Source organism: Littorina saxatilis, linkage group LG12 (genome assembly GCF_037325665.1).
Source record: "Littorina saxatilis isolate snail1 linkage group LG12, US_GU_Lsax_2.0, whole genome shotgun sequence".
Taxonomy (NCBI): domain Eukaryota; kingdom Metazoa; phylum Mollusca; class Gastropoda; order Littorinimorpha; family Littorinidae; genus Littorina; species Littorina saxatilis.
Window position 1 is genome coordinate 4,924,755 of NC_090256.1, and position 25,238 is coordinate 4,949,992.

General features: G+C 44.3%; 1 protein-coding gene across 1 annotated transcript in view; it reads right to left on the reverse strand.

Annotated features, from left to right (window-relative positions):
• Positions 1–706: 706 nt before the first annotated feature.
• The window catches only part of LOC138981109 (armadillo-like helical domain-containing protein 3), a 45,086-nt gene continuing 20,554 nt past the window's right edge, over positions 707–25,238 (reverse strand). Inside the window, exons 20-27 of the mRNA XM_070353945.1 lie at positions 17,033–17,093; positions 16,572–16,660; positions 16,033–16,115; positions 13,503–13,629; positions 13,021–13,096; positions 12,531–12,609; positions 11,436–11,552; positions 707–5,294 (exon numbers count right to left, since the gene is read on the reverse strand). Of these exons, the coding sequence (XP_070210046.1) occupies positions 5,202–5,294; positions 11,436–11,552; positions 12,531–12,609; positions 13,021–13,096; positions 13,503–13,629; positions 16,033–16,115; positions 16,572–16,660; positions 17,033–17,093 (725 nt within the window). The 3' untranslated portion in view covers positions 707–5,201. The remainder of the gene's footprint in view (positions 5,295–11,435; positions 11,553–12,530; positions 12,610–13,020; positions 13,097–13,502; positions 13,630–16,032; positions 16,116–16,571; positions 16,661–17,032; positions 17,094–25,238) is intronic.

The window sequence follows — 25,238 nt, forward strand, 5'->3', positions numbered from 1 at the left end:
CTGTCTGTCTATGTGCCCCTGTCTGTCTGTGTATGTGCCTCTGTCTGTCTGTGTATGTGCCCCTCTGTCTGTCCGTGTATGTGCCCCTCTCTGTCTGTCTGTGTATGTGCCCCTCTCTGTCTGTCTTTACTTGTCTGTTTCTTCTTTATGAAAACAATTTCCAAATTTTATATCCAGGTTTTTCTTGCCAAGAAAAGTGTGACTCATGCTGTGAACATTGGACTTGGTAAATATAATCAAACAGGAAAAAACCTCATAACAAGAATGCTGCACGCACACAAAGGTTTTGCCAACAGAAAATATAATCTATATAATATTAATATCAGCTTACACTATGTACACACAAAATGGGGATTGGACATTAGTAGAATTCACAGGCCGATAGATTTTTGGAACATGTAAATGTTTACGTCGAAAAATGTTCCTATCCTTGATTTTTACAACAACAACAAAAGCAAACATTATTACAAGAGCCAGCACAACTAATCTGTTATTCTTGGGCTTGCAGGCAAACCTCTAAAATGCATTCTTATAGCTTGAGGGAAGATCATGACTGTATCAGTGTATGCAGCGCAACACAGCATTTAGTTACCATTCTTGAAAAAGGCCTTTTGTTTTCCTAGGGCCTTCAACCTATTTTCAATCACCCATGCACACACACACACACACACAGAAGATTTTCTTGTGACACCATAAACACCCTTGCTCTCTGTTTCCTCTTTATGTCTGACCTCTCTTCTCTCTCCCCTGTGATTGCACCAGGATTTGTGGATATTAACGGAAGTGATTAGGTCAAATTACATTGGAAAATGCACATTTAAAACATTCTTGCAAAATGTTAAATGTTAACACAGAATAACCACGTACAATTTAATGCAATCATTTGGGCTTGCCTGCTTCTATACAATTAAACCTACAAGCAGTTCTCAAGAGAATGTTCATCATACCGCTTGTATACTTTTTTCTCTTGTCGCCATGGTTGAGCATAATGGCCCAAGCTGATCATTTTCATTGGTAAATTTCAGTACTTAAAATTAGAACACACTGAAACATGAAACACATGTAACTAAACTTAAACTTAAACTCTCTCTCTCTCTCTCTCTCTCTCTCTCTCTCTCTCTCTCTCTCTCTCTCTCTCTCTCTCTCTCTCTCTCTCTCTCTCTCTCTCTCTCTCTCTCTCTCTCTCTCTCTCTCTCTCTCTACACACAGTCCCCTCCAAGATAGCAATCAAATGTGAACAAATTCCACATTTTCAACCCCATTAACCAATGCAGGTGCTTATATACACATTTCAAATCACATAAATAGGTCATTGTACAGAAACATTGTTTACAACCACAAAATCTACAGAAAGCATGAATTCCAAACACAAGCGACCCCAATATTTGTATGCCCACATTATATACACTCACTGGATGCGATAACACCCTTTGAGAAAAGAACGTTCATTGTGTCCACAATACACAGCATGGTCCATTATACTGCAATAAATTATAGCTTTCAACATTCATCACATTCCACAACTTCTTTTTTTTACATTTAGTCAAGTTTTGACTAAATGTTTTAACATAGAGGGGGAATCGAGAAAATCGTCGTGGTGTATACATGTGTGTCTGTCTGTCTGTGCGTGTGTGTGTGTGTAAAGCGATTCAGACTAAACGACTGGACCGATCTTTATGAAATTTTACATGAGAGTTCCTGGGAATGATATCCCCGGACGTGTTTTTCATTTTTTCGATAAATACCTTTGATGACGTCATATCCGGCTTTTTGTAAAAGTTGAGGTCACATCCTCATTTTTTAATAAAATTGATTGAAATTTTGGCAAAGCAATCTTCGATGAAGGCCGGACTTTGGTATTGCATTTCAGCTTGGTGGCTTAAAAACTAATGAATGAGTTTGGTCATTAAAAATCGGAAACTTGTAATTAAAATTATTTTATTATTAAACGATCCAAAAATAATGTCATCTTATTCTTCGTCATTTTCTGATTCCAAAAACAGATACATATGTTACATTTGGATTACAAACAAGCTCTGAAAATTAAAAATATGAAAATTATGATTAAAATTAATTTTCCGAAATCGATTTAAAAACAATTTCATCTTATTCCCTGTTGGTCCCTGATTCCAAAAACATATAGATATGATATGTTTGGATTAAAAACAAACTCAGTAAGCTAAAACGAATAGACATACAGAAAAGCGTGTTATCCTCCTCAGCGCGACCACTACCGCACTATTCTGCATGGCTTGTCGATTTCACTGCCTTTGCCACGAGCGGTGGACTGAGGAAACTACGAGTATGTGATCTTGAGTTCAACAGCTTGACTAAATGTTGTTATTTCGCCTTACGTGACTTGTTTCTTTTCTTTTTGTACCGAATAGTAATTACATCTTTCAACAAGAGGCGAAGCCATCAAGGCTCACGTAAGAAATCGACAAACAGTAACACAAACTCAATCACTCCGTCACACACACACACACACACACACACACACACACACACACACACACACACACACACACACACACACAGAAAGAGCATAGGTGAAACTGTGCAAGAAAGCGAGACACTAGATCTAGATCTGTCTGTCTGCATGTAGCCTACTTACAGGGACACGACTGCCAACTAGTCTCGGCCCGCTCAAAATAATAATGACCGAGACTTTCAGTACTTCCTTCGCGCGACGTCTAACCCTCTTACGTCATAATGTGACGTCAATGTAATGTGACGTCTTCAAATGTTAGAGTTTCTACCACAGACATACACACACACGCACGCACATACGCACGCACGCACGCACAGACAGACAAAGTTACGATCGCATAGGCTACACTTACGTGAGCCAAAAACAGACACATTCAGAGATCTCAATTAAGTTCAATGAAGTGGAATCAATGGTCTAACGTCTGATTAAATACTTTACATGTAGTCTCGAAGAAAGCGTATGACAACCATGTTGCCGATAGTTCAATCAATGCAGTAACAGGATAAAGAAAATGAGTTGGTTGGAAAAAAAAGCTGACAAGCAGTCTTCATAAAGTTGTACAATATGTAGGTCTCAAAAAAAGTGGAACTGAATCGTTCTTTTGTCATGATCAATCGATCAACCCTCCTCATACAGATTCACTGACTGACATGCAGTATAACAGATAATTCATCATAATGTCCAAAAAAACAGATTTTTTTTTTTTAAACACACAGCTAGGTTGTCGGTATGCACTTCAACAGTCCTCCTCTCATATCCATTTTTGACTAGAGGCCAAAAATATGTATGAATTAAAAGCCACAACAAAAAACAAAATGCTAGTGAGCCTGACACTTCTATTCCAACATTAAGAGTCAACATCCATTTCCTCTGTTGGAAATATACCTGGCAGTCAAAGTTCAAAAGTTACAAATGTAAACCATGACAGATGTGTCCAGGTTTCAACACAGCTCCTTTAACTTAAAGACCACGTGCCAAACGTCACCAGCTTGGCTGCTTCCTCACTGCACAATGGCCGGCAAGTTTCTTGTTGAACAAACTTTGTAAGCGACACCTATTTCAATCTGCTCATTCATTTCAGCAGAAATTGTCCACTGCACAGAAAGTAGCCATGCTCTTGATGTATGTATACATGTCAAAATTGAAAGGCTATATGATCTTATGCAAGGTAAAATCCTGATCTGTGGTAAATATGATCATGTACAATGGGAGGATGTTCAATGTTATTTTGATTCATAAACACCCATCACCTGTCAGCAATGTAAGTTGTAAAGGAAAGTATCACCTTCTTCATTAGAAATACTCTAATTGAAGTTACATGGAAGGGTAGGGGACTATAATAAAGAAGAAAAACACGTACAAGAATTACCATTTCTATGACAGCCTTCTGTATGCAGGACAATAAGAAAGTGGGAATAGGGAAGTAACATGACTGGCATTTTGGGTGAGCCCAAAAGACCGAAATTTCAGAAGAAAAAAATTGGCACAGAACTAATAACAAAGAACTACATGTATTACAGACTTCAGCTCGTTAGTAATCATATATATAAAATGCCTGACACTTAACTTTCTCTTCCAAAGAACAGTTGCACCAAAGACCCTATACACAAATATGTATTTAAAGTCTTTAATTGCACTAAGCTAGCAAGAAGGATGGCTTAGTTGCACAAACACAAGTACATGTAGTGCCTTTGAAGAAAAGGACATTCCATCCACCAGCTGACTCACAGTCCTTGTAAAAAGCATTATGTAGACTGTCAGCAGGTGATAGAGCATTGTTTACCCATCACAGATACAACAGGTCATCAGCAGACAACCACCTCACAAATCTAACAACATTCGTTTTCAATTCGTCTTCATCTTCTGCGTTAATGAGCGCTTCTGGGGTGATAACGGGAGACAACTCCTGTGATCTTGCCGCGAGGTTCCGCCTGTTATCATTGTCTTTTTACCGTATAAAATGCACGACTTACACACGAACTGTTACCAAAGCGACATGCTATTTGGGACCAATGCACGTTTATTTCCTTTCTCGTGTGATCTTGCCGCGAGGTTCCGCCTGTTACCAGCCGAAAGAAAGAAGGGGCATAACCTCACCAGAACCACCCATTGGCCACAGCTCTGACATTCACTCCATTTTTCTTGCGAGTGGACTTTATTTCATGTGTATAACCATTTAACCGTTACATCGCCAACACTGCTATTAAGCGACAGTTATTTCTCAGCCCTGTTTTCACTCAATTTATACTTGTCAAATAAAACAGTTGCTTTTTTGCTTTCATCTCTATTGGTCCACTACTTCAGAAGATAAAAGCAGTTGAATACCAAAACTAAGATTTTGTGGAACTGGTTGTCATGCAAATGTCTTAGCTAGAAACCTAGAATGGAGATATGTGAAAGGGTTATATAGGCATCCACTTGCAAGAATAACATGACTTTTATGTTTTGTCCGATAGATCGTCCTCCAGCCATCACCATCATGACTGACGAATGTGTGAAAATGTTTGGCAGGCAGGAAAGAGTTGACTTCCAAAGCTAAGGACAGGCTTAACTGGGCTAAGTCGACTACGCAAAGTATACTTCGCAAAGCTGACCGCAAGAGGCTTTAGCACTGAGTTTTTGTAAAAAAGACTTCAGGAAGTCTGCATGAAGTCGACTTCGGGCTGAATTAAGGACCCCCTTTCAGGACAATCAAGCCTGGGCTTTGGCATCAGCTAATTGTCGACAGCTCCTGTAGCAGTTCTTGGTGCTGGGTGGAGAGGTTGGACACTGACTTGCGAACATCACAGATGATGGAACGTACCTGAAAAAAGATAAACTTAAGTCATAGAAGAATCCTCTCTAATCAGGTATTGTTTTGACTTTGAGTGATTTGTGTAGATTGACGCAAAACAAGACCTATTTATGCAAAGGTTCCGGCTAAAAAGTGTAAGGCACGTGAAAACTGCAATATTTACACAATATTCCAAAATTTTAATAATAAATTTTCATTTAATTAATATACTTACCCAACTCACATATAGCAATTAACTCTAGTTCAGTGCTGGTAACGCTGTACGCGTTCCCCTTGGTAACAAGGGAGACCACCCTAAAAAAGAGTGATCCATCCCATAATATCAGACCGATGTCCGGTCCAACATCCGTATGCGTGCGCATACGCCGCCATTTGTATCATTCGAACGAAGCCCAACTCACTACTTTTTTAGAACCCAATACCACCACAGCGGGGAGGCGGGAGGGTTTAAACGATGTGAGTTGGGTAAGTATATTAATTAAATGAAAATTTATTATTAAAATTTTGGATTAAATTACATATTATTACCCAACTCACATATAGCAAGGTGGTGGGTACTTACCAAAACTAGGCACGCAGGACCTGTCCCGCCGCTACCATGGCAGGCAGCGCGGAGCTTCCATCCTGTCTGACAGAAGCGACGTCTCTGAGGTAAAAGTTGACGAAAACGTCCTCAGAGCGCCAATACGCAGCTTCCAGTACCTCGGCTAGCTTGCCGGACCGAAGAACTGCCACTGAGGATGCCCAGGCTCTCGCCTCATGGGTTCTAGCCGCGGTGAGAGGCAACACTGCCCTAGCATCACCCGACTGCACTAGCCACCAGGCATATGCTCGTTTGATCAGAGTGGAGATCCATTTGGCCAGAGTCACCTTCGCTATATCCTTACACCTAGCCGTGTTTAAAGATATGAAAAGAAGCTTTTGACTTTCTGACCTAACAGGCCGAGTTCGAGACAGGTAACATCGGAGAGCTCTCACAGGACAATTTGCAATATCGGGATCTCCAGGAGCCAAAATCTTGCTCAAGGGTGGAATGCGCAAGATTGGAGAAAGCTGGCCAGGTTTCTGGTTTTTCGCGAGAAAGCCGGGAACAAATTTGAGAGAAATGGAACCATCCTTCTCGAACGCAATATCCTTGTCTAAACCCGACAAAGAATGCACCTCACTACCTCTCCTAGAAGTAGAGAGAAGCGTTAAAAACACAGTCTTACGCGTCAAATCGGCCAAAGTGGCTGACAAAAGAGGCTCGAACTCATCCGAGGCTAAGAAACGTAAGACCAGGAACAAATCCCATGCAGGGAGAAGCGATTTTGAACGAGCTGCTAAAAGGGCAGCCCCCTTAATGACACTAGCGATAACCCCTCCGAGCGAAATTTTGTGGCCTAATTGCGCGAGGGTCGAAGAGATCGCCGACCTCCGAACCCTAATAGAAGAGGGAGAAGCCCCCTGATCAGCCAACCAAGACAGATGGTTGGCTACATGAATAGACCTAGGAGAAAGAGGTTTAACCCCGTTAAGCGCGCACCACCTAGACCAAGAGGCCCAGTGCGATGAGTAAACCGAAGAAGTCGATTTTCTATGCGCATGTCCAACGAATCTCAGAGTAGGGGAAGAGGCCCCTGCCCTACGCAAAGCGCTTCGGACAGAATCCACGCGTGAAGGGCCAGGATCTGTGGGTTCTCGTGCTGAACGCCTGACCGAGGCTGCACGAGATCTCCTCTTTTCAGGGCGAGAGGGATTGGGGGCCGAACTGCTAGACGCAGTAGGTCGGGAAACCAGTGCTGGCTTGGCCACAGAGGAGCGACCAGAACCAGCGCTGGTTTCTCCAAGTCCACTTTCCTGAGGACTTTGCCTAAGAGGCAGAACGGAGGGAAGGCATACGCCGGAAGATCTGACCAATCCACTTCCAGAGCATTCACCTTCCAGGCCAGAGGATCCGGGAAGGGGGACACAAAGAGAGGCAGTCTCGCCGAAAACCTCGTCGCAAAGAGATCTATCTTGGGCTTGTCGATCTGCGACCAAAGCCGCTGCAAAGACTGGTGTGTGAGAGTCCACTCTGAATGAACAATCCTGTCCCCTCTGCTCAAAGTGTCTGCAAGGACGTTCAGACTGCCCTTCAAGTACACTGCTGACAACAGAATGTGCTGGGCGTGACACCACTTGAGAATGCGACATGCAATGTCGGAAAGACTGTGAGACCGAGTCCCCCCCTGCTTGTTCACATACGACGCCACAGACATGTTGTCGGTGTGAAGACGTACATGACTGCCCTCCAGGAAAGGCTTGAACGCTAGAAGCGCCAGGGAAACGGCCTCCAACTCCAGTACATTGATATGTAGGGAGGCCTGAGAGCAATCCCAAACTCCCGAAACCATGTGCTCGTCCAGATGAGCACCCCACCCCGTCAGAGATGCGTCCGTAAACAGCTCTCTCTCCGGCGGTGGACGAACAATGGGAACACCCCGGAACAAATCCGGAAGAAGCCAAATGCCTGTGGTCTGCTGAAACCAAGTTCCCAGTGCGATCGGAACACTCCAGTCCTGGGATGTCTGATCCCACCTTGACTGCAGGGAGGCCTGAAAAGGCCTCTTGTGAACCCTGCCCAACGGAATGAGGGAAGCCATGGATTCCATCTGACCCAGAACCGAAGTCAGAACCCTTGCACTGGCGTGATTCTCTCCGTAGAGAGACCGAATCAGACCCTGAAGTTTGTCGATCCGCCTTTGAGACGGACGGACAGACCACCGAAGTGTGTCGAATTCCATGCCCAGGTAAGTAAACGTCTGGGATGGTTCCAACTCGGATTTTGTCAGGTTGACAGAGAAACCCAGCTGTGCCGCCCGACTCAGCACCCTGTGCGTATGAGCCTCGCAAAGCCCCCTGTTCTGGTGAAGGATTAACCAATCGTCCAGGTATGCTCTGAGACGGATGCCTTCCTGTCTCACAAGAGCGCAAAGCTGCCTGACCACAATCGTGAAAATCCACGGAGCTAAAGACAGGCCGAACGGCAGAGCCCTGAACTGGTAAGCTTTGCCGCCCCAAGGGAAGCGAAGCCACTTCCTGTCCGCGACATGTATGAGGACGTGAAAGTAAGCGTCTGTAAGATCGATCGACGTTGCCCAATCTCCCGGCCGTAAGGCCTCCCGAACCGAGGTTGGAGTTTCCATGGTAAACTTGATTACTCTCAGAAACTTGTTCAAAGGAGAAAGATCTAACACCGGCCTCCACGCCCCCGAGGCTTTTGGCACTACAAAAAGTCTGCCGTAAAACCCCGGGGACCGCGCGTCCAAGACCTCCTCTATAGCTCCCTTGAGCAGCAGAGCCGAGACCTCCTCCTGGACTGCGTTCCGTGCCACCAAATCCTTTGGCGCCCTGCAGGGCGGGATTATCCTGACCAGGGGAGCCTTCTGCCCTGACCAGAGAAGCCGGAACCCCGAACACACTATCCCCGTGACCCACTTGCTGGCCACCAGTTGCAGCCAGGAAGAAAGGGCCCTGGACGGGCCGCCCGCTACAACTAGCGCGGGGGCCACCGGGATGTGTTGTTCGGGGAAGTTTCATTGGGGGTGAGGCTTACGCCCCGACCCCCTGGAACCCCCGAAAGACTGACCCCTCTTAGGGTATGGAGCTCCACGCCCCCTACCCCTGGAGGAGGATGACTGCTTCTGGGCCTTCCCACCACCTGACGAAGATGTCTGAGGCTTAGCGGAAGAAAACGCCTGAGTCTGAGACTTGCCCTGAGGCTTCTGGAAGCCCTGTGAAGCCAAACGCGCGATCGCTACATCCCGCGCGTCCTGCGTCTCTTTCTGGAGTGCATCGAAAGACGCCTGCCCTAGGAGAGACCCCTCAGCAAAAGGGGAGACCTTCAGCCGCTCCACAGTCGCGGTGTCCCGAAATCTGGACCCCGACAAGAAGGCTGACCTCCTTGACAGAACTGCGTGAGTATACAGCCGGGCAGACAAAGCAACCTGTTCTCTAGTCACCTTGCCCAGAGTAGCCAGCAGTGTGGAAACATCTGTCGGCGACGCATCGAACCGAAATTCAAAAGGATCAAGAGATGTGGCAATCGATCTGGACAAAGACCTTTGCAGAGACTCCGACACTGACGTGAGTTCCAGCAAAGACCTTCCAACTTCCTCCACAGCCGCGAGAGAACCGTCAGTACATGGGACAACTCTATCCCTACTGTACCCGTCTTCTCTCAAAGCAGCAAGTTCCGGCGTCACCGGAAGTGCCCCTGACGGCAGAGCAAAAGAGTCCATCAGATCCAAAGGATAAGGGGTAAGCTTGAACTTCGGAACACCGGAAGCAGCCCGAGCCCCAGGCTGAGCCAGCCAAGAGACGACGTCTTCCGGGGCATCGCCGTGCTGAACCAACAACGGCACCGCCGGTTTGCGTTTACCACACAAGACGTTAGCCATCTCATAGGCAATAGTTGACGATTCCCGGAAGCGGAAGCGAGGCCGTTGCTCCTGTGCACTCCGGAAATCGTCAAAAGCAGAGCGAGGTGGGTGAAGCTGAGCCTTGTCCTTCACCACCCCTTCCGGAAAGTACCTGAACGCCGTTTCCGCCGCCAGCGCCACTGCGGCTGACAGCTTCGCGGGCAAATTCAGTTGGGAATCCTCTACCACTGAGGCATCCCCGTCTTCCGCCCTACACTCCGACTCGAGATCAAGCTCGGAGCCAGGAGGCAGAACATCAGACCGTTTATCGTCGGCAGAACCGACCACTTCCTGCCCCCTGGGCGGAAGAGGACTAAAACGGTCCCCGATATTCTCATAAAGAGACGTACGGAGGCGCTCGTCCTTTCGCTGCTCATAAGAACTCTCACGACATCCATCGCCAGAGAGAGCCCCCTGAGCTCGCACACCGGCAAGCGGTGTAGACATACCTTGTACTGGTGTCACATTCAGAAGAGACACCAACTTGGTACTCCCATCCTGCGAAGCATGGACATCCGCCCGAGTCACAGTCGCCGAAGGCTGAACGGAAGTCGAAGCCGGAACTGCAGGAGACTGCCGTAACTGTGCTAAAGAGAGAACATCAGAAACACCCGACGGAAGCGCACGTAATTCCTCCCTAGTGGAAGATAATTCCGACGCAAGTGTCGAAACTTGAGCGCTCAAAGTCAACAATAAAGACGCAACTTCAGCTGGCGCTAACCCAGGGCAGCCATCTGAAGTTGAAGCAGAAGCAGAAGAAGAAGATCTTTTGCCCGAACCACCACTCTTGCCAGAACGTAAACAAGCCTGACCGGAAGTTAAACTGACGTCTGCTAACACGGGAGATTTAACAGAAGTTGAATCAGAAGAAACAGACGCGGATTTTCCTGCGCCCTTCTCTCTCCTCGAGCTACGTTTAGGAGGCGAATCGTCAGGCACCTGCCTCGAACTAGGCTTCCTATTCACGCTATCAACAAGCGCAGCCTCCGCCATAGCGAAAGAACTCACGAAAAATTTCAAAGAAAAACAATTTCAGAAAAATTTCACAAGTACAAAACGAGCGACGAAAAACGTCGCTAAAGTTATAACAAAACGGAAAGATCTCACCACACAAGTAGGTAAAGGTGAACAGCTAGGCGACGACCAAGGGGAGATGCCAAAGCCAAAGACTATGACAAAATGCTGAAGACAGCAGGAGCGTACATCAGGAGCGTCCTTCCCAGTTGAACCGCTGAGAGAGAATGATACAAATGGCGGCGTATGCGCACGCATACGGATGTTGGACCGGACATCGGTCTGATATTATGGGATGGATCACTCTTTTTTAGGGTGGTCTCCCTTGTTACCAAGGGGAACGCGTACAGCGTTACCAGCACTGAACTAGAGTTAATTGCTATATGTGAGTTGGGTAATAATATGTAATTTAATGTGCTATGAGACTTACTGGTTTGGAAATAGTACAAGCAGGAAAGAACACTTGGAGGCTAGCCCCTTTTGTCAACAGTTTTACCATTTAAAAATGCCATCCACCTTGAACCATTTCAAAACAAACAACTTTCATTTCTTTTATTTAAATGTTGTCCTGGCAGTCATCATTTCACATCTATGAAAAAAGTTATGACATTTCCTAACTGAAAGACCGGAGGGACTTTCATTTTAAAGTTATGGAGCTTCAAACAAATCCCGAAAAAATTTCATGAAAACTTACCAGATTGGTGAAAAAAGGGACCTCCTTGGGTTTTTCAGTGTAACGCTCAAACTGATCTAAACTGTCCTGCAGCTTCAGAGTCAGGGTGTCATAGTTTCCTCGTACTACTTCCAGTACCTGCCAATGAAGAAAAAAAACATTGGAAGTCAATTAAACAACACACACACACACACACACACACACACACACCACACACACACCACACACACACCACACACACACCACACACACACCACACACACCACACACACACACCACACACACACACCACACACACACCACACACACACAAACACGTGCGCGTGTGTGCACTCACAATCATACAAACATGTGCATATACCATCCTGAACTCGGGTCAAAAATGAGTTACTTCCCTTCGGGTCTCATTCTATCCCTGACAGGATGCCTTGGTTTTCCTTGTCTGGAGAGGAAATTGATTTTTTACATATTTAGATCTTTTTGTTATGTGTTATGGCTATAAGCAGATTCGCGATCATCGATAATGATTTTTCATGGTGTTGTGTAATTTTTAAATTACAGAGGAATTGATATGTAAGACAGTTTCAAGCGAGCTATCTTTCGCGGATGTATATACTGTGCAAACAACTCCAAAGTGTCACGTGACAATCAACTTTTGCGTCGGTGCGCGCCGGTGCAGACAATTTTTTCTGTAACCAGTCGAGAGTGATGCAACCATATATCACGGTCTCCTTCCGACAGCAGTCTCAAAATTTCGACTTGTTTTGACCTTAGAACGATGTCTTTATCATAACTGTGAAGAACAGAATGGAGATCACTGTCGAAGTCGGCCAATCTGCAATCATTTTCGTCTCGCGAACACTGATCTCAAATTTAGATCAGTGCTCGCGAAAAACATATGGGAGATAACTCTGTATTCTTGTTTTCATAGATTCGCGCAATAATTTAGCATGCTGTCAGAGAGAAACTGGCGATAGCCGTGGAGCGATGATTATCAGAATGGTGCATATACATGCATCCACAGCACACAATCGTACAAACACGTGCATAAATCTGTATCCACAAAAGCACATACACACTCAAATGATAACTTCATGGTACATATCTATTGCTGACCTGTTCCTCTGTGAGAGAAGACTGCTGGTGAGCGGCAGCCCAAGAATCCACTTTGGGAGTGAAATGGTTGATGATAGCTCTGAAACAAACAAAAAAAGTACCAATGTGAACCATGTGCCATATAACAGATTCACATATCTTTGTAAACAAAAAATCAAATGCACTGCAGCAACCAGTTTAACATTCACAACTACGCATGAACATGTACTGCACGTTAACAAAATGTAGGTTAACTGAGCAACTAGAAGTAACAAGTAACATAAAGTATAAAGTAATCTTTGCCTACCAAAAAGCAAAACGTAGAAATGAATACAATGGTCATTTTGTATAACTTGAGTCCTGAATTGATGGCGCTTGAAAGCATTTCTCTCTACAACATACAGTTTTGCTTTACTTTCTAATTTCTAGAAATCTTTTAATACAGTGTTATTATCATCAGCATAATGAAAAGACAAAAACAGAGAAAAAAAATTCTGGGTGAAACATATACCTGACATTGACAAGGTGATTGGTGAGCCTTGCAGCAGAATCCTTGTGCTCACTTTCTGTTGTTGTGTAACGCAGGGCTGAAACAGACGAAGACAACAGTAAATAGGCGTGATGCGTAATAAATAGAAACATACCATGATGTAAAGCATAAATGGCAAATAAATGACCTGATGATCAACACTTCACACAGTGAAATAACAAACACCAAAAAAACTGCACAGACACAGTGTAAGCTGCAGCGTAAAACCCAAAACATATGACAATTAGAGGAAAAGTACTTCTTATAAACGATACTTTCGTTTGAACCAGAAAAAAATGCAGCAGCGTCATGGATGTAAAAAAAAAATCAGACTAGAAAATAACAAAAATGTAGGTAACTAATTAAATGTCAATGTTCCTGCAAACTCCCAGAGCTCCTCGTGAGTATGCAAACATCAGGCTAATTGATTCGTGAAGACACTTGAGGCCTATAAATACACCTACCCATGGAGTAGAGGTTGCCGAACGTCTGGTGCATACGGATGATCTCATAGTACAGCTCATCGTAGCTGTTAGGGTTGGGCAGGAAGGTGTCACCGTAAGTGATGAACAAGTTGAACACATTTACAATCTGCAACACATAAGCACGGAGCAGCTTGAGCGTCTCTTTAAGGCCTGTCCAGACACTCCCGGCCGACCCTGTCCACATTTGACTTATGCTCAAAACGGCGCGCCGCAGCGTGCTATGATCGCGAAGCGTTATTTGCAGAAGAATAGCGCGTGTTCTAATTTCTATGACACAGACATAGAACGACGGAAATTTGACCAATCAGAGCAAACCAGAGCGATGACGTCAGCCGCTCGCGGCGCGGCAGTCGAATGCAACTGAACCTTCTTGTCAGGTGACCCGCTCCACTGATACCGCGTTGTGAAAAGAATCGTCGATGTGTGGCCACTCGGCAAATCCCGCGCGACGCACAAAACGGCCTGCGGCGCATAGAGCGTAAAACGGCGTCCAAGTCTGGACAGGGCTTTAAGATCAAAACAAAAAGAAAACACAACAGAAACCAGTGAGGTAAATTCATCATCAAATGTGTGGCAGCTAGCCTGTCGCTGACATCTTCTTTTTCATCTCTTTTTGAGTGAGGTAAATTCATCATCAAATGTGTGGCAGCTAGCCTGTCGCTGACATCTTCTTTTTCATCTCTTTTTGAGTGAGGTAAATTCATCATCAAATGTGTGGCAGCTAGCCTGTCGCTGACATCTTCTTTTTCATCTCTTTTTGAGTGAGGTAAATTCATCATCAAATGTGTGGCAGCTAGCCTGTCGCTGACATCTTTTTCATCTCTTTTTGAGTGAGGTAAATTCATCATCAAATTTGTGGCAGCTAGCCTGTCGCTGACATCTTCTTTTTCATCTCTTTTTGAGTGAGGTAAATTCATCATCAAGTTTGTGGCAGCTAGCCTGTCGCTGACATCTTCTTTTTCATCTCTTTTTGAGTGAGGTAAATTCATCATCAAATTTGTGGCAGCTAGCCTGTCGCTGACATCTTCTTTTTCATCTCTTTTTGAGTGAGGTAAATTCATCATCAAGTTTGTGGCAGCTAGCCTGTCGCTGACATCTTCTTTTTCATCTCTTTTTGAGTGAGGTAAATTCATCATCAAATTTGTGGCAGCTAGCCTGTCGCTGACATCTTCTTTTTCATCTCTTTTTGAGTGAGGTAAATTCATCATCAAATGTGTGGCAGCTAGCCTGTCGCTGACATCTTTTTCATCTCTTTTTGAGTGAGGTAAATTCATCATCAAGTTTGTGGCAGCTAGCCTGTCGCTGACATCTTCTTTTTCATCTCTTTTTGAGTGAGGTAAATTCATCATCAAATGTGTGGCAGCTAGCCTGTCGCTGACATCTTCTTTTTCATCTCTTTTTGAGTGAGGTAAATTCATCATCAAATGTGTGGCAGCTAGCCTGTCGCTGACATCTTTTTCATCTCTTTTTGAGTGAGGTAAATTCATCATCAAATGTGTGGCAGCTAGCCTGTCGCTGACATCTTTTTCATCTCTTTTTGAGTGAGGTAAATTCATCATCAAATGTGTGGCAGCTAGCCTGTCGCTGACATCTTCTTTTTCATCTCTTTTTGAGTGAGGTAAATTCATCATCAAGTTTGTGGCAGCTAGCCTGTCGCTGACATCTTCTTTTTCATCTCTTTTTGAGTGAGGTAAATTCATCATCAAATGTGTGGCAGCTAGCCTGTCGCTGACATCTTTTTCATCTCTTTTTGAGTGAGGTAAATTCATCATCAAATGTGTGGCAGCTAGCCTGTCGCTGACATCTTTTTCATCTCTTTTTGAGTGAGGTAAATTCATCATCAAATTTGTGGCAGCTAGCCTGTCGCTGACATCTTTTTCATCTCTTTTTGAGTGAGGTAAATTCATCATCAAATGTGTGGCAGCTAGCCTGTCGCTGACATCTTTTTCATCTCTTTTTGAGTGAGGTAAATTCATCATCAAATTTGTGGCAGCTAGCCTGTCGCTGACATCTTCTTTTTCATCTCTTTTTGAGTGAGGCAGAGAGAAAGCCAGAAGCCTTTACATACAAAGGTCCACTGGCTACTTAGAGTTGGGTACTTGTGTTAACAGGAATCTCTGCCAGACTAGACTAGCCAGTTAAAATACTGATGATAAGTCCACATCATTTTCTCTTCTTTATTTTGTGTACTTTTACTTATAACGTAAAGGTCTTCTCAGGACCACAGTGTTTTTGATGAAGTAGAGACAGTCAGCATAAGTGTACCTTACTTCAGTGCATGCTATGTGCCTTGAATACACACACAGGCATGTACACACACACACACACACACACACACACACACACACACACACACACACACACACACACACACACACACACACACACACACACACACTTTCTCCATCTCACTCACCCACCCCTTGTTATGAATCAAACATTCTGGGTAGCCAGTAATCATTCCCTCAATGCTTCCAAATATTATTGTTAACATCCAAAAGGCTTTTACCTTTGAACATAGGTGGAAGACGTTGTGCTTTTTGGCAAGCTGGGTTTCATGTGACAGCAAAAACTTGAGCAGGTTGATGAGAGCTGGAGAAGGAAATGATAACACACACTGAAACTGCAGAACATGCCAACTCTGTCGTCTCATATACATAGAGAAAAAATTCACCACCAACAAGATTAAATTAAGCTTAAGTTGACCAGGACAACACACAGACCTGCATGGAAATGTGTACTCTGTAATGATTCGCACTTCGCAGAACAAACAAACCCACCACAAAATCACAGTAAACAAATGTGAAACAAGAAACATTTTGCTTTACCATAATACTTGTCTTCACATCATTGGGAAAAAGGGTGCAAGTCCTGTGAAAACCTCACGCATGCTTTCAGCAAATGATTTTGTCCAAACTATTTTCATTGGTCGTCTTTGTCAATTTACTAGTTATGCCTCATTCTCTCTCCCTCTCTTCCGGAATTCCATGAGCTTCAATTACTAACACACACAAATTGTCAAAAAAGAGTAGATGACACAACACATACCTGTCCACAGCTCTTTCCATGGGTACTGGATGCGAACTCGCAGCTTCTTTTGGTAGCACAGCACTCTGTGAATGATCCCCAGACCTCTCCTGAAAAAGACAAAGTATTCATGAGGCTTATGCTCTGCCACAGCGAAGTATATATACAGGGCAAATACACTCTATTTGTTATAAAAGTGCCACAGCTACTTAGTGAGCTGTAAAAGCTGACTTTTTCCCGCTTATGTGTTGGCAGGTGTGTGTGTGTGTGTGTGTGTGTGTGTGTGTGTGTGTGTGTGTGTGTGTGTGTGTGTGGTGTGTGTGTGTGTGTGTGTGTGTGTGTGTGGTGTGTGTGTGTGTGTGTGTGTGTGTGTGTGTGTGTGTGTGTGTGCGCGCATGTGAGGGCGCACTGTATCTACACACCCATATACATTTGTGTGTGTTCAAACATATGCTAAGGCAAAAAGTATATACTGTACTCACAGGTACAGCTCCATTGGAAATGTTTTCATCATGTGGCTCATGACGAATTCAACCATAAGATCTGAAATAGTCAGCAGTATAACATTAAAGGTAAAGTTCTTCAAATCACGCAAAGGTCCTGAAAGTCAAAATAACAGCTCAAATTAAGAATAGTCTGTGAATTTGCAGATATAATCATTAACATAACTTAACATAACAAAAACTTCTCTTTTTATTTTGAAGAATATAAAACAAGAAACACATGAGTAGTGAATAACGTACACATTTCATGCAATAAGATAAAGACGCTGAATTTATATATACCGTACTTTCCGGGTCATAAGGCGCGACTTTTTTCCTCGAGTTCGACCCCTGCGTCTTGTATAACGAAGCGCCTAATCCATGTATGAAATACGAAAAAAATCAAAGAGACCGCCTGAGTACCAGTCAAACAACTTGTGATAATGCATGTTTCAGCTACTAGGTACTGCCCTGGCCAAGTTTCCTCGAGCTCTCAAGCCACCCAGCTATCACAATGGACCTGCCTTTGATCTCGCCGCACACACAGAGCACACATATTTCCACTCTGTTAAACTCGGTCACTGACCCCGGTGCAGGAAGTGTTTCCTCTCTCAGATATGACAGGGGAACCACCTCTCATGGCAAAAACTGGGTCATTTCCACTCTGTATTCTTTCTTTGATGTGCGGCTTATTTTCATTCTTCGACCGTTTGTTACCGGTATACTTTTTCAATTTTGGTGCGCCCTATCGGCCCCCTGCGCCCAATGGGTGACTGGATTACAATTTTTGTTAAAAAGAAGGGGGTGCGCCTTGTTACGCATTATAGTAACATTGGATTTTATTTCCATGGGTGACACCCTTAAGTCATTTCCTTGCGAGACGGAACGCCGTAAAGAGAGATGACGTCAAAAGCGTGACGTCAAAAAGGAAGAATGACACAGAGGAAAACACGAGGTTGGAAATGGTTATGATAGATCTCTACGCTTACACCGTATGAAAGATTATTAGATTTGCAAATTCATACGATGATTTCTATCAATAAAGACTTGAGATATTTGTCTTTTGTACTTCGCGTTAAAAGATGTATGGAAGAGTTGTTTTATTGAATTGTTTTGAGACACGTGCGAAGGCCTATATTCGTAGCGTAGAGTTTTACTTTGAGTCCATTCACCAAGATCAGTTGATTCTCGTTCCATTTTGGAGAACAATTCAAGCTTTTTTTCGGGAGTTATATTTCATCACAAACCTGAATTATGCAGGTAAGAAACTGCTAAAGTAGGAAAAAGGGAAGTAATAATATCGTTCTTCATTTCAGAAGTAGAGCGGCACATTTTCATCCCTACGTTCATCTGTTTTGTGTGTTTCAAAGGCGAAGCAGTTGGACGAAATCCAAAATTCCATTGGTTGTAAGTAACGGTCAGAATGATTAGATAGATGTTAGGCTCATAAAGCTGATGATAACATGTTGTTTTCACTTTGATCGACAGGTTTAGATGCTGTTTAGATGCTGGTTAGACGCTCGTGTAGATGCAAGCTGGAGATGAATCGGACGCCAACTGAGAGAGAGATGGAACCGTGTTAAAGAACTGATATCACCGTTCACCCATCGCCGAGATATCCAGGGCATCATCATCGTCATTCACCTCATCGTCGAAGACATCAAGGGCATCCTCAACATCGTTCGTCACATCATCAAGGACATCATCATCACCGTTGAACTCATCGTCAAGACATTAAACTTTAAAGACATCATCTTCATCACCGACGCCGTGTATAAACACTCCGAGAGCTTACAGTCGCTCATTTCGGCAAGATCAAACCTCTCACGCCTGATCCTTGACCTGTAGTGCCGAGTACGTCGATGCATGAAGATGAGTAACCAAAATTAAAGCCGTTTTTCACTCATTGTAGTTGTGTTCGTCCAGTTGCTTCCAGTGTTTATTCTTTCTGTCGATACCTTTGACTTTGAGTCTGTCTATCGTTCAATTAAGTTAAAAGGAACCACGCATATCACTAACTATAAAAGCGAACAGCCGCCAAATAATCATACCCTAGACAACATTAACAAAATTCGAGATTCAATCTTGAAAGAGCCGGACACGTGAAAATCCTCCCATCGGATTGTGACATATTGGTTGCCTCGTCCGGGATAGGCTATTTCGTTTAGATACATGTGAAGAAATTGTCTTGTGTGGTTGTGTGTATTCATTGATCATTCATTAGTTAAGTAATTAGTATATGTTTATTTGTGTATTTATTTAAAGGAAAACTATAGTGTAGTATGGGTAAAAACTCACTGTAGATCACATCCTTAATAAAGGTAAACTAAATAACACAACCTTACTGAAGGTAAAAACAAAATATAACTCTCGAGGAAAAACAAAACAAAACTGGAAAGTGAAAGTTAGATCACTTTCATCTACCTGTAGATCTCGTTCTAGCAGGTAGGATTAGTTGGCAACATTCTGTTGGGGAACGGCTCAAATTCCTTTCTAAGTAGAACCAACGAAACAAAAAGGAAGTCGAAATGGAGATATTTCGCAAAAACATTTTGAACTAGTTTATTTACGTTCACGCACATGGGAAAAGTCATTTGACTATTTGTGGTGACAGATTCAATGGACAGAGTCTGAGTATCTAGCTAATAAACTATTCATAATATTGAAGATCACGGATACTTTCTTAGTGTTGAAATTAGCTACTTCAATTAGTTCTAAGAAATTTTCTAGATAGAAACCGTGGGATCTTTATATACGTTGGATTACGTATGGTGATAGACTAGAGTGATAATACTGGGAGTCGAGCCGCAGTTGTATTGACCACTCTAGGTCACAGAACGAATGTTTACGAGTTGACAGTAACATTGTTCAGTTACAGTTTGTAATAACTGATTTTTCCATAAATGCGAAGTAGGTTCGAGATAGTCTGTGATGAGATAAATTCCATGCACAGTACCCGATATAGAAACTTCGCACGTCCTCAAATTTGGAGTGAAGGCGTGTGGTGAGACTGACGTGGAAAGCCAGACAGGTAAGATGGCTACTTCAGTGGATGCAGCCCTGGAAGCGACGAGGATTTTGATGGATAAAGGGAAGTTACTTGGTTTGGAGGGATCTGAGTTGCGTGATTTTGTTCTGGAATGTGAGCGTGAGAATGGTGAACGTGCGGAGCGTGCACGTGAACGTGCTGAACGTGCGGAAATTGCCGATGCTGAACGTAAACGCGCCGACGCTGAACGTGAACGTGAACGCGCCGACGCTGAACGTGAACGTGAACGTGAACGTACCGACCGTGTTGAACGTGAAAGAGAAGAACGCGAGCAACAAACTCGACTCGAGGAGTTGAGGATTCAGGTCGAATTAGCTCGCGCAACAAACTCACGCGATCGCGGAGGCGATGAAGAAGAAGGAAATCAGAACAATAACAATCACAGAAATCATAGACCTCGCGATACCGATAACTACCAACCGAAGTTACCATTCCTCGAAGACAAAGACGATGTAGAAGCGTTTCTTCTGCAATTTGAACGTCATGCTGAAGCATCACACTGGGACCCTAACACTTGGTCTGTACGTTTGTCCGCACTGCTAAAAGGTAAAGCACGCACTGCTTACACCAAGATGAAAGTCGCTGATGCACGCGACTACGCATTGCTCAGAAAGACTTTGCTGGAAAGATTTCAGATTACTGCGGAAACATACAGACAAAGATTCAGAAACACACGGAAAGAAAACGCTGACTCGTACAAAGAGTTCATTACTCAGATTTCCTTGTTCCTCGATCGCTGGGTTGAAATGTCCAATATCGGAGAAAGTTTCGATGATTTCAAAGACCTCATACTGACGGAACAAGTGTATGAGAGCATGCCTACTGAACTCGTCACGTACGTGAAGGATAGAAAACCAAACAGCATTGATGACGTGATCGACACCGTAAATCTCTACGAAGAAAACCGACCCAAAGAAAACCATAGACATGGGAAGAAACCTGAAGAGAGAGGACACAAGGCAGCACACGGGACGAATTCCACAAACAAGGACAAGGACGAAGGAAATAAAAGCAGAACCAGCGTCAAATGTTTCAGATGTGGAAAATTGGGCCATTTCAAGAAGGATTGTCGCCAGCCTCCGAAAGATGAATCAGCCAGTGCCGCATTTCAAGACGAGAATGACGTCGAGGGGAATGCGACACATGATCAACTGTGCGACAAATGTGTTCACAAGAAATTCACCAAACTGTCCCAAATCGTGGTTGAAGGCCAGGTAGTCACTGCTTTCCGCGACACCGGAAGCACCTCTACGATTGTTGATTCCAAACTAGTACCAGCTAGCAAGATTACTACGCGCACAAAAGAAACGTCTTTGGCGAAGAAATCAGTGAAAGAGAAACTATCGGTCGCACACGTTTACATGGACACGCCGTACTTCGTGGGAGAAACCGAAGTTAGCGTCATGGAGAATCCTGTCCATCCTGTGTTGATTGGAAACTCGATGGGTGTAGGATCGGAGAAAATCGAGACACCTGTATATCCAGTCCGTGAGACCGTAATCCCTGAAACCACTGCAACAGCCGTTAACCGAGGACAAGAAAAACGTGGAGAGGAGGGGAATGCGTCAATTCCCAGTTTTCCTATGGAAGGAAAGATCTTCACCGTTGCTGATCTAAAGAGAGAACAGCAAGACGACAAAAGCCTTGAGAAATTACATGTGTTGGCACGAACGAATGTAACTCGAGGGCGAGTTCAGTTCATCTATGACAAGGACGTGTTATATCGCCAATACAGTGACAAGCAAGGAAAGGACCACCGACAAGTAGTAGTACCTCACAAGATGCGAGCAAAGGTATTGTCCACCGGACACGATACGGCGATGTCGGGCCATCTCGGACAGAAGAAATCAAGAGAACGGATTTGGCAAGATTTTTTTTGGCCGGGGATCGTGGGTGACATCAAACGCTACTGCAGTTCTTGTGACGTGTGCCAACGTACTATGCCAAAAGGACGGACGAGGAAGGTACCTCTGGGAAAGATGCCTCTGATTGAAACTCCGTTCAAGCGTGTAGCCGTTGACATAGTAGGACCAATCAAACCCATGTCTGAGACAAAGAAGCAGTATATCCTAGTGATGGTGGATTTCGCGACCAGATATCCTGAAGCTGTTGCTCTCAAAGACATAAAGGCAGAAACCGTGGCTGACGCGCTATGGACATTCTGGACAAGATTGGGACTTCCAGAAGAAGTATTGACCGACAACGGAGCGCAGTTCACCAGCGAGTTGATGACTCAAGTCAACCAACTTCTCGCAATCAAGGGATTGACAACTTCACCTTGGCATCCTCAATGCAATGGTGTTGTAGAACGTTTCAATGGAACTTTGAAAGCGATGCTCAAGAAGATGACTTTTGAACAACCGACCAAGTGGGACCAGTACTTGCCAGCACTACTGTTCGCATACCGAGAAGTTCCCCAAGATTCACTTGGATTTTCTCCTTTCGAACTTCTGTATGGGCGGACAGTGCGTGGACCAATGCAAGTATTGCGTCAACTGTGGACGGAAGAAGAAAGCAACGACGAGATACGCACGACGGCTGAACATGTTATTGATCTGCGAAATCGCATTGAAGAAACGTGCAAGATCGCCCGCGACCATCTCGCCAAGTCAGCAATACGACAAGCTCACTTCTACGACAAGAAGACGAAGAAGAGAGAACTCATTGTCGGCACCAGAGTTTTGCTTCTACTGCCAACGAAACACAACAAGCTAGAACTTGCATGGAAGGGACCATACGTGATCGAGGAGCAGATCAACTCATTTGATTACAAGATCAAAGTGGGTCGCCAAACTCGTGTCTATCACATCAACCTTTTGCGAGAGTACCATGAACGAGAAATGATCGCTGAACCAGAGAAACTTCCAGAAGAAGTGGTGGAACAGAGCGCGATAGTCGTCGAAGATCTGGAAGAACAAGATGACGAAATATTCGCCAACATGGGACCTGATCCCAGCATACTCATTCCGTCTACAAAACGTACCGAGAATGAGAAAGATGTACATGTAGCTGACACATTGACGGCAAGACAACAACGTGAAGTCAGAGACGCATGTACAGAATTCAGCGCATCGTTGACTGATGTACCAAAAGCTACGACTCTAGAAATCTGCAACATCAAGATGACTGATGATCGACCTGTGTACGTGAAACCACGACCCATACCTCATGCGTTAGTGGACGTGGTGGAACGGGAAGTGAAGGAGATGTTGGATTTGAAGGTTATCGAACCAGCCACTTCACCCTACAACGCTCCGATAGTGATCGTGAAGAAAGCACAGGGTAAAGCAGTGCGTTTCTGCAATGATTTCAGAGAAGCAAATAAAGTCATCGAGAACGACGCTGAACCAATCACAGATGTGGAACATCTATTCTCTGAACTCGCCGATGCACGATACTTCAGCAAGTTGGACTTGACCAAAGGATATTGGGCGATTCCCATCAAAGAGGAAGACCGAGACAAGACAGCGTTTACGACCTCATTAGGGCAAATGAGGTGGATCAACATGCCATTTGGATTGAAGACCGCGGGCAGCGTTTTCAACCGGATGATGCGGAAGCTCCTGGGTCCTCTCAATCGCAAAGACGTCTACCATTTCATGGATGACATCCTGATCGCGACTGCAACATGGGAACAACACATTGAAGCGATCAAGGCCGTCCTGAAAGCCCTGAAAGACGCCAACCTTGCAGCGAAACCCTCCAAGTGCTACTTCGGTTATGAACAACTGCAGTATCTGGGACATGAGATCGGAAGAGGGAAGAGATGGCCTGTCGACGACAAGGTCGACAAGATACAAAAGGCTCAACCTCCTACCACCAAGAAGGAACTGAGAGCTTTTTTAGGTCTGACCGGTTTTTATAGGATTTACGTCCCGGCGTATTCCTCGATCGCAGCACCACTGACAGACAAGACCAAAAAGCAAGAACCGGAAAAGGTCAAGTGGACTCCGGCCTGTCAGGTGGCGTTCGACACACTGAAAGCCAAGCTAGCTGAACAACCGATCATCCAGATGCCAGACCATACACTCCCATACATCCTCAGAACTGATGCTTCAGACAAAGGAATGGGAGCTGTTCTACTTCAAGACAAGGGAGAAGGTCTGCAGCCGATCGCGTATGCCAGCAAGAAGCTGTCAGAGACAGAACAGAAATATGCCACCGTAGAGAAAGAATGCTTAGCGACCGTCTGGGGAATCCAGAAATTTGAGCGTTATCTCTACGGAAGACATTTCATACTGGAGACGGACCATCAACCTCTTCAGTATCTACAGCGGATGAAACCAACCAATGCCAGACTGATGCGCTGGGCATTGCAACTTCAACCGTACGTCTTCACCGTGAAGATCATTCCCGGCAAAGACAACATTGGAGCAGACTACCTCAGCCGTGCTACCATGAACTGAGGGAGACCATGGCAATGGTCGTCACAACTCAGAGATACTACCTGATTGTGAAGGGAATTCTGATCATAGATCCACGGGAACAATTAGTAGAATGTTATACACATATAGTATCAATGTAACTATTATGCATGTTCATAGATTATATAAAATCTTCCTTTCCAAGGGCGTGTGTTACGCATTATAGTAACATTGGATTTTATTTCCATGGGTGACACCCTTAAGTCATTTCCTTGCGAGACGGAACGCCGTAAAGAGAGATGACGTCAAAAGCGTGACGTCAAAAAGGAAGAATGACACAGAGGAAAACACGAGGTTGGAAATGGTTATGATAGATCTCTACGCTTACACCGTATGAAAGATTATTAGATTTGCAAATTCATACGATGATTTCTATCAATAAAGACTTGAGATATTTGTCTTTTGTACTTCGCGTTAAAAGATGTATGGAAGAGTTGTTTTATTGAATTGTTTTGAGACACGTGCGAAGGCCTATATTCGTAGCGTAGAGTTTTACTTTGAGTCCATTCACCAAGATCAGTTGATTCTCGTTCCATTTTGGAGAACAATTCAAGCTTTTTTTCGGGAGTTATATTTCATCACAAACCTGAATTATGCAGGTAAGAAACTGCTAAAGTAGGAAAAAGGGAAGTAATAATATCGTTCTTCATTTCAGAAGTAGAGCGGCACATTTTCATCCCTACGTTCATCTGTTTTGTGTGTTTCAAAGGCGAAGCAGTTGGACGAAATCCAA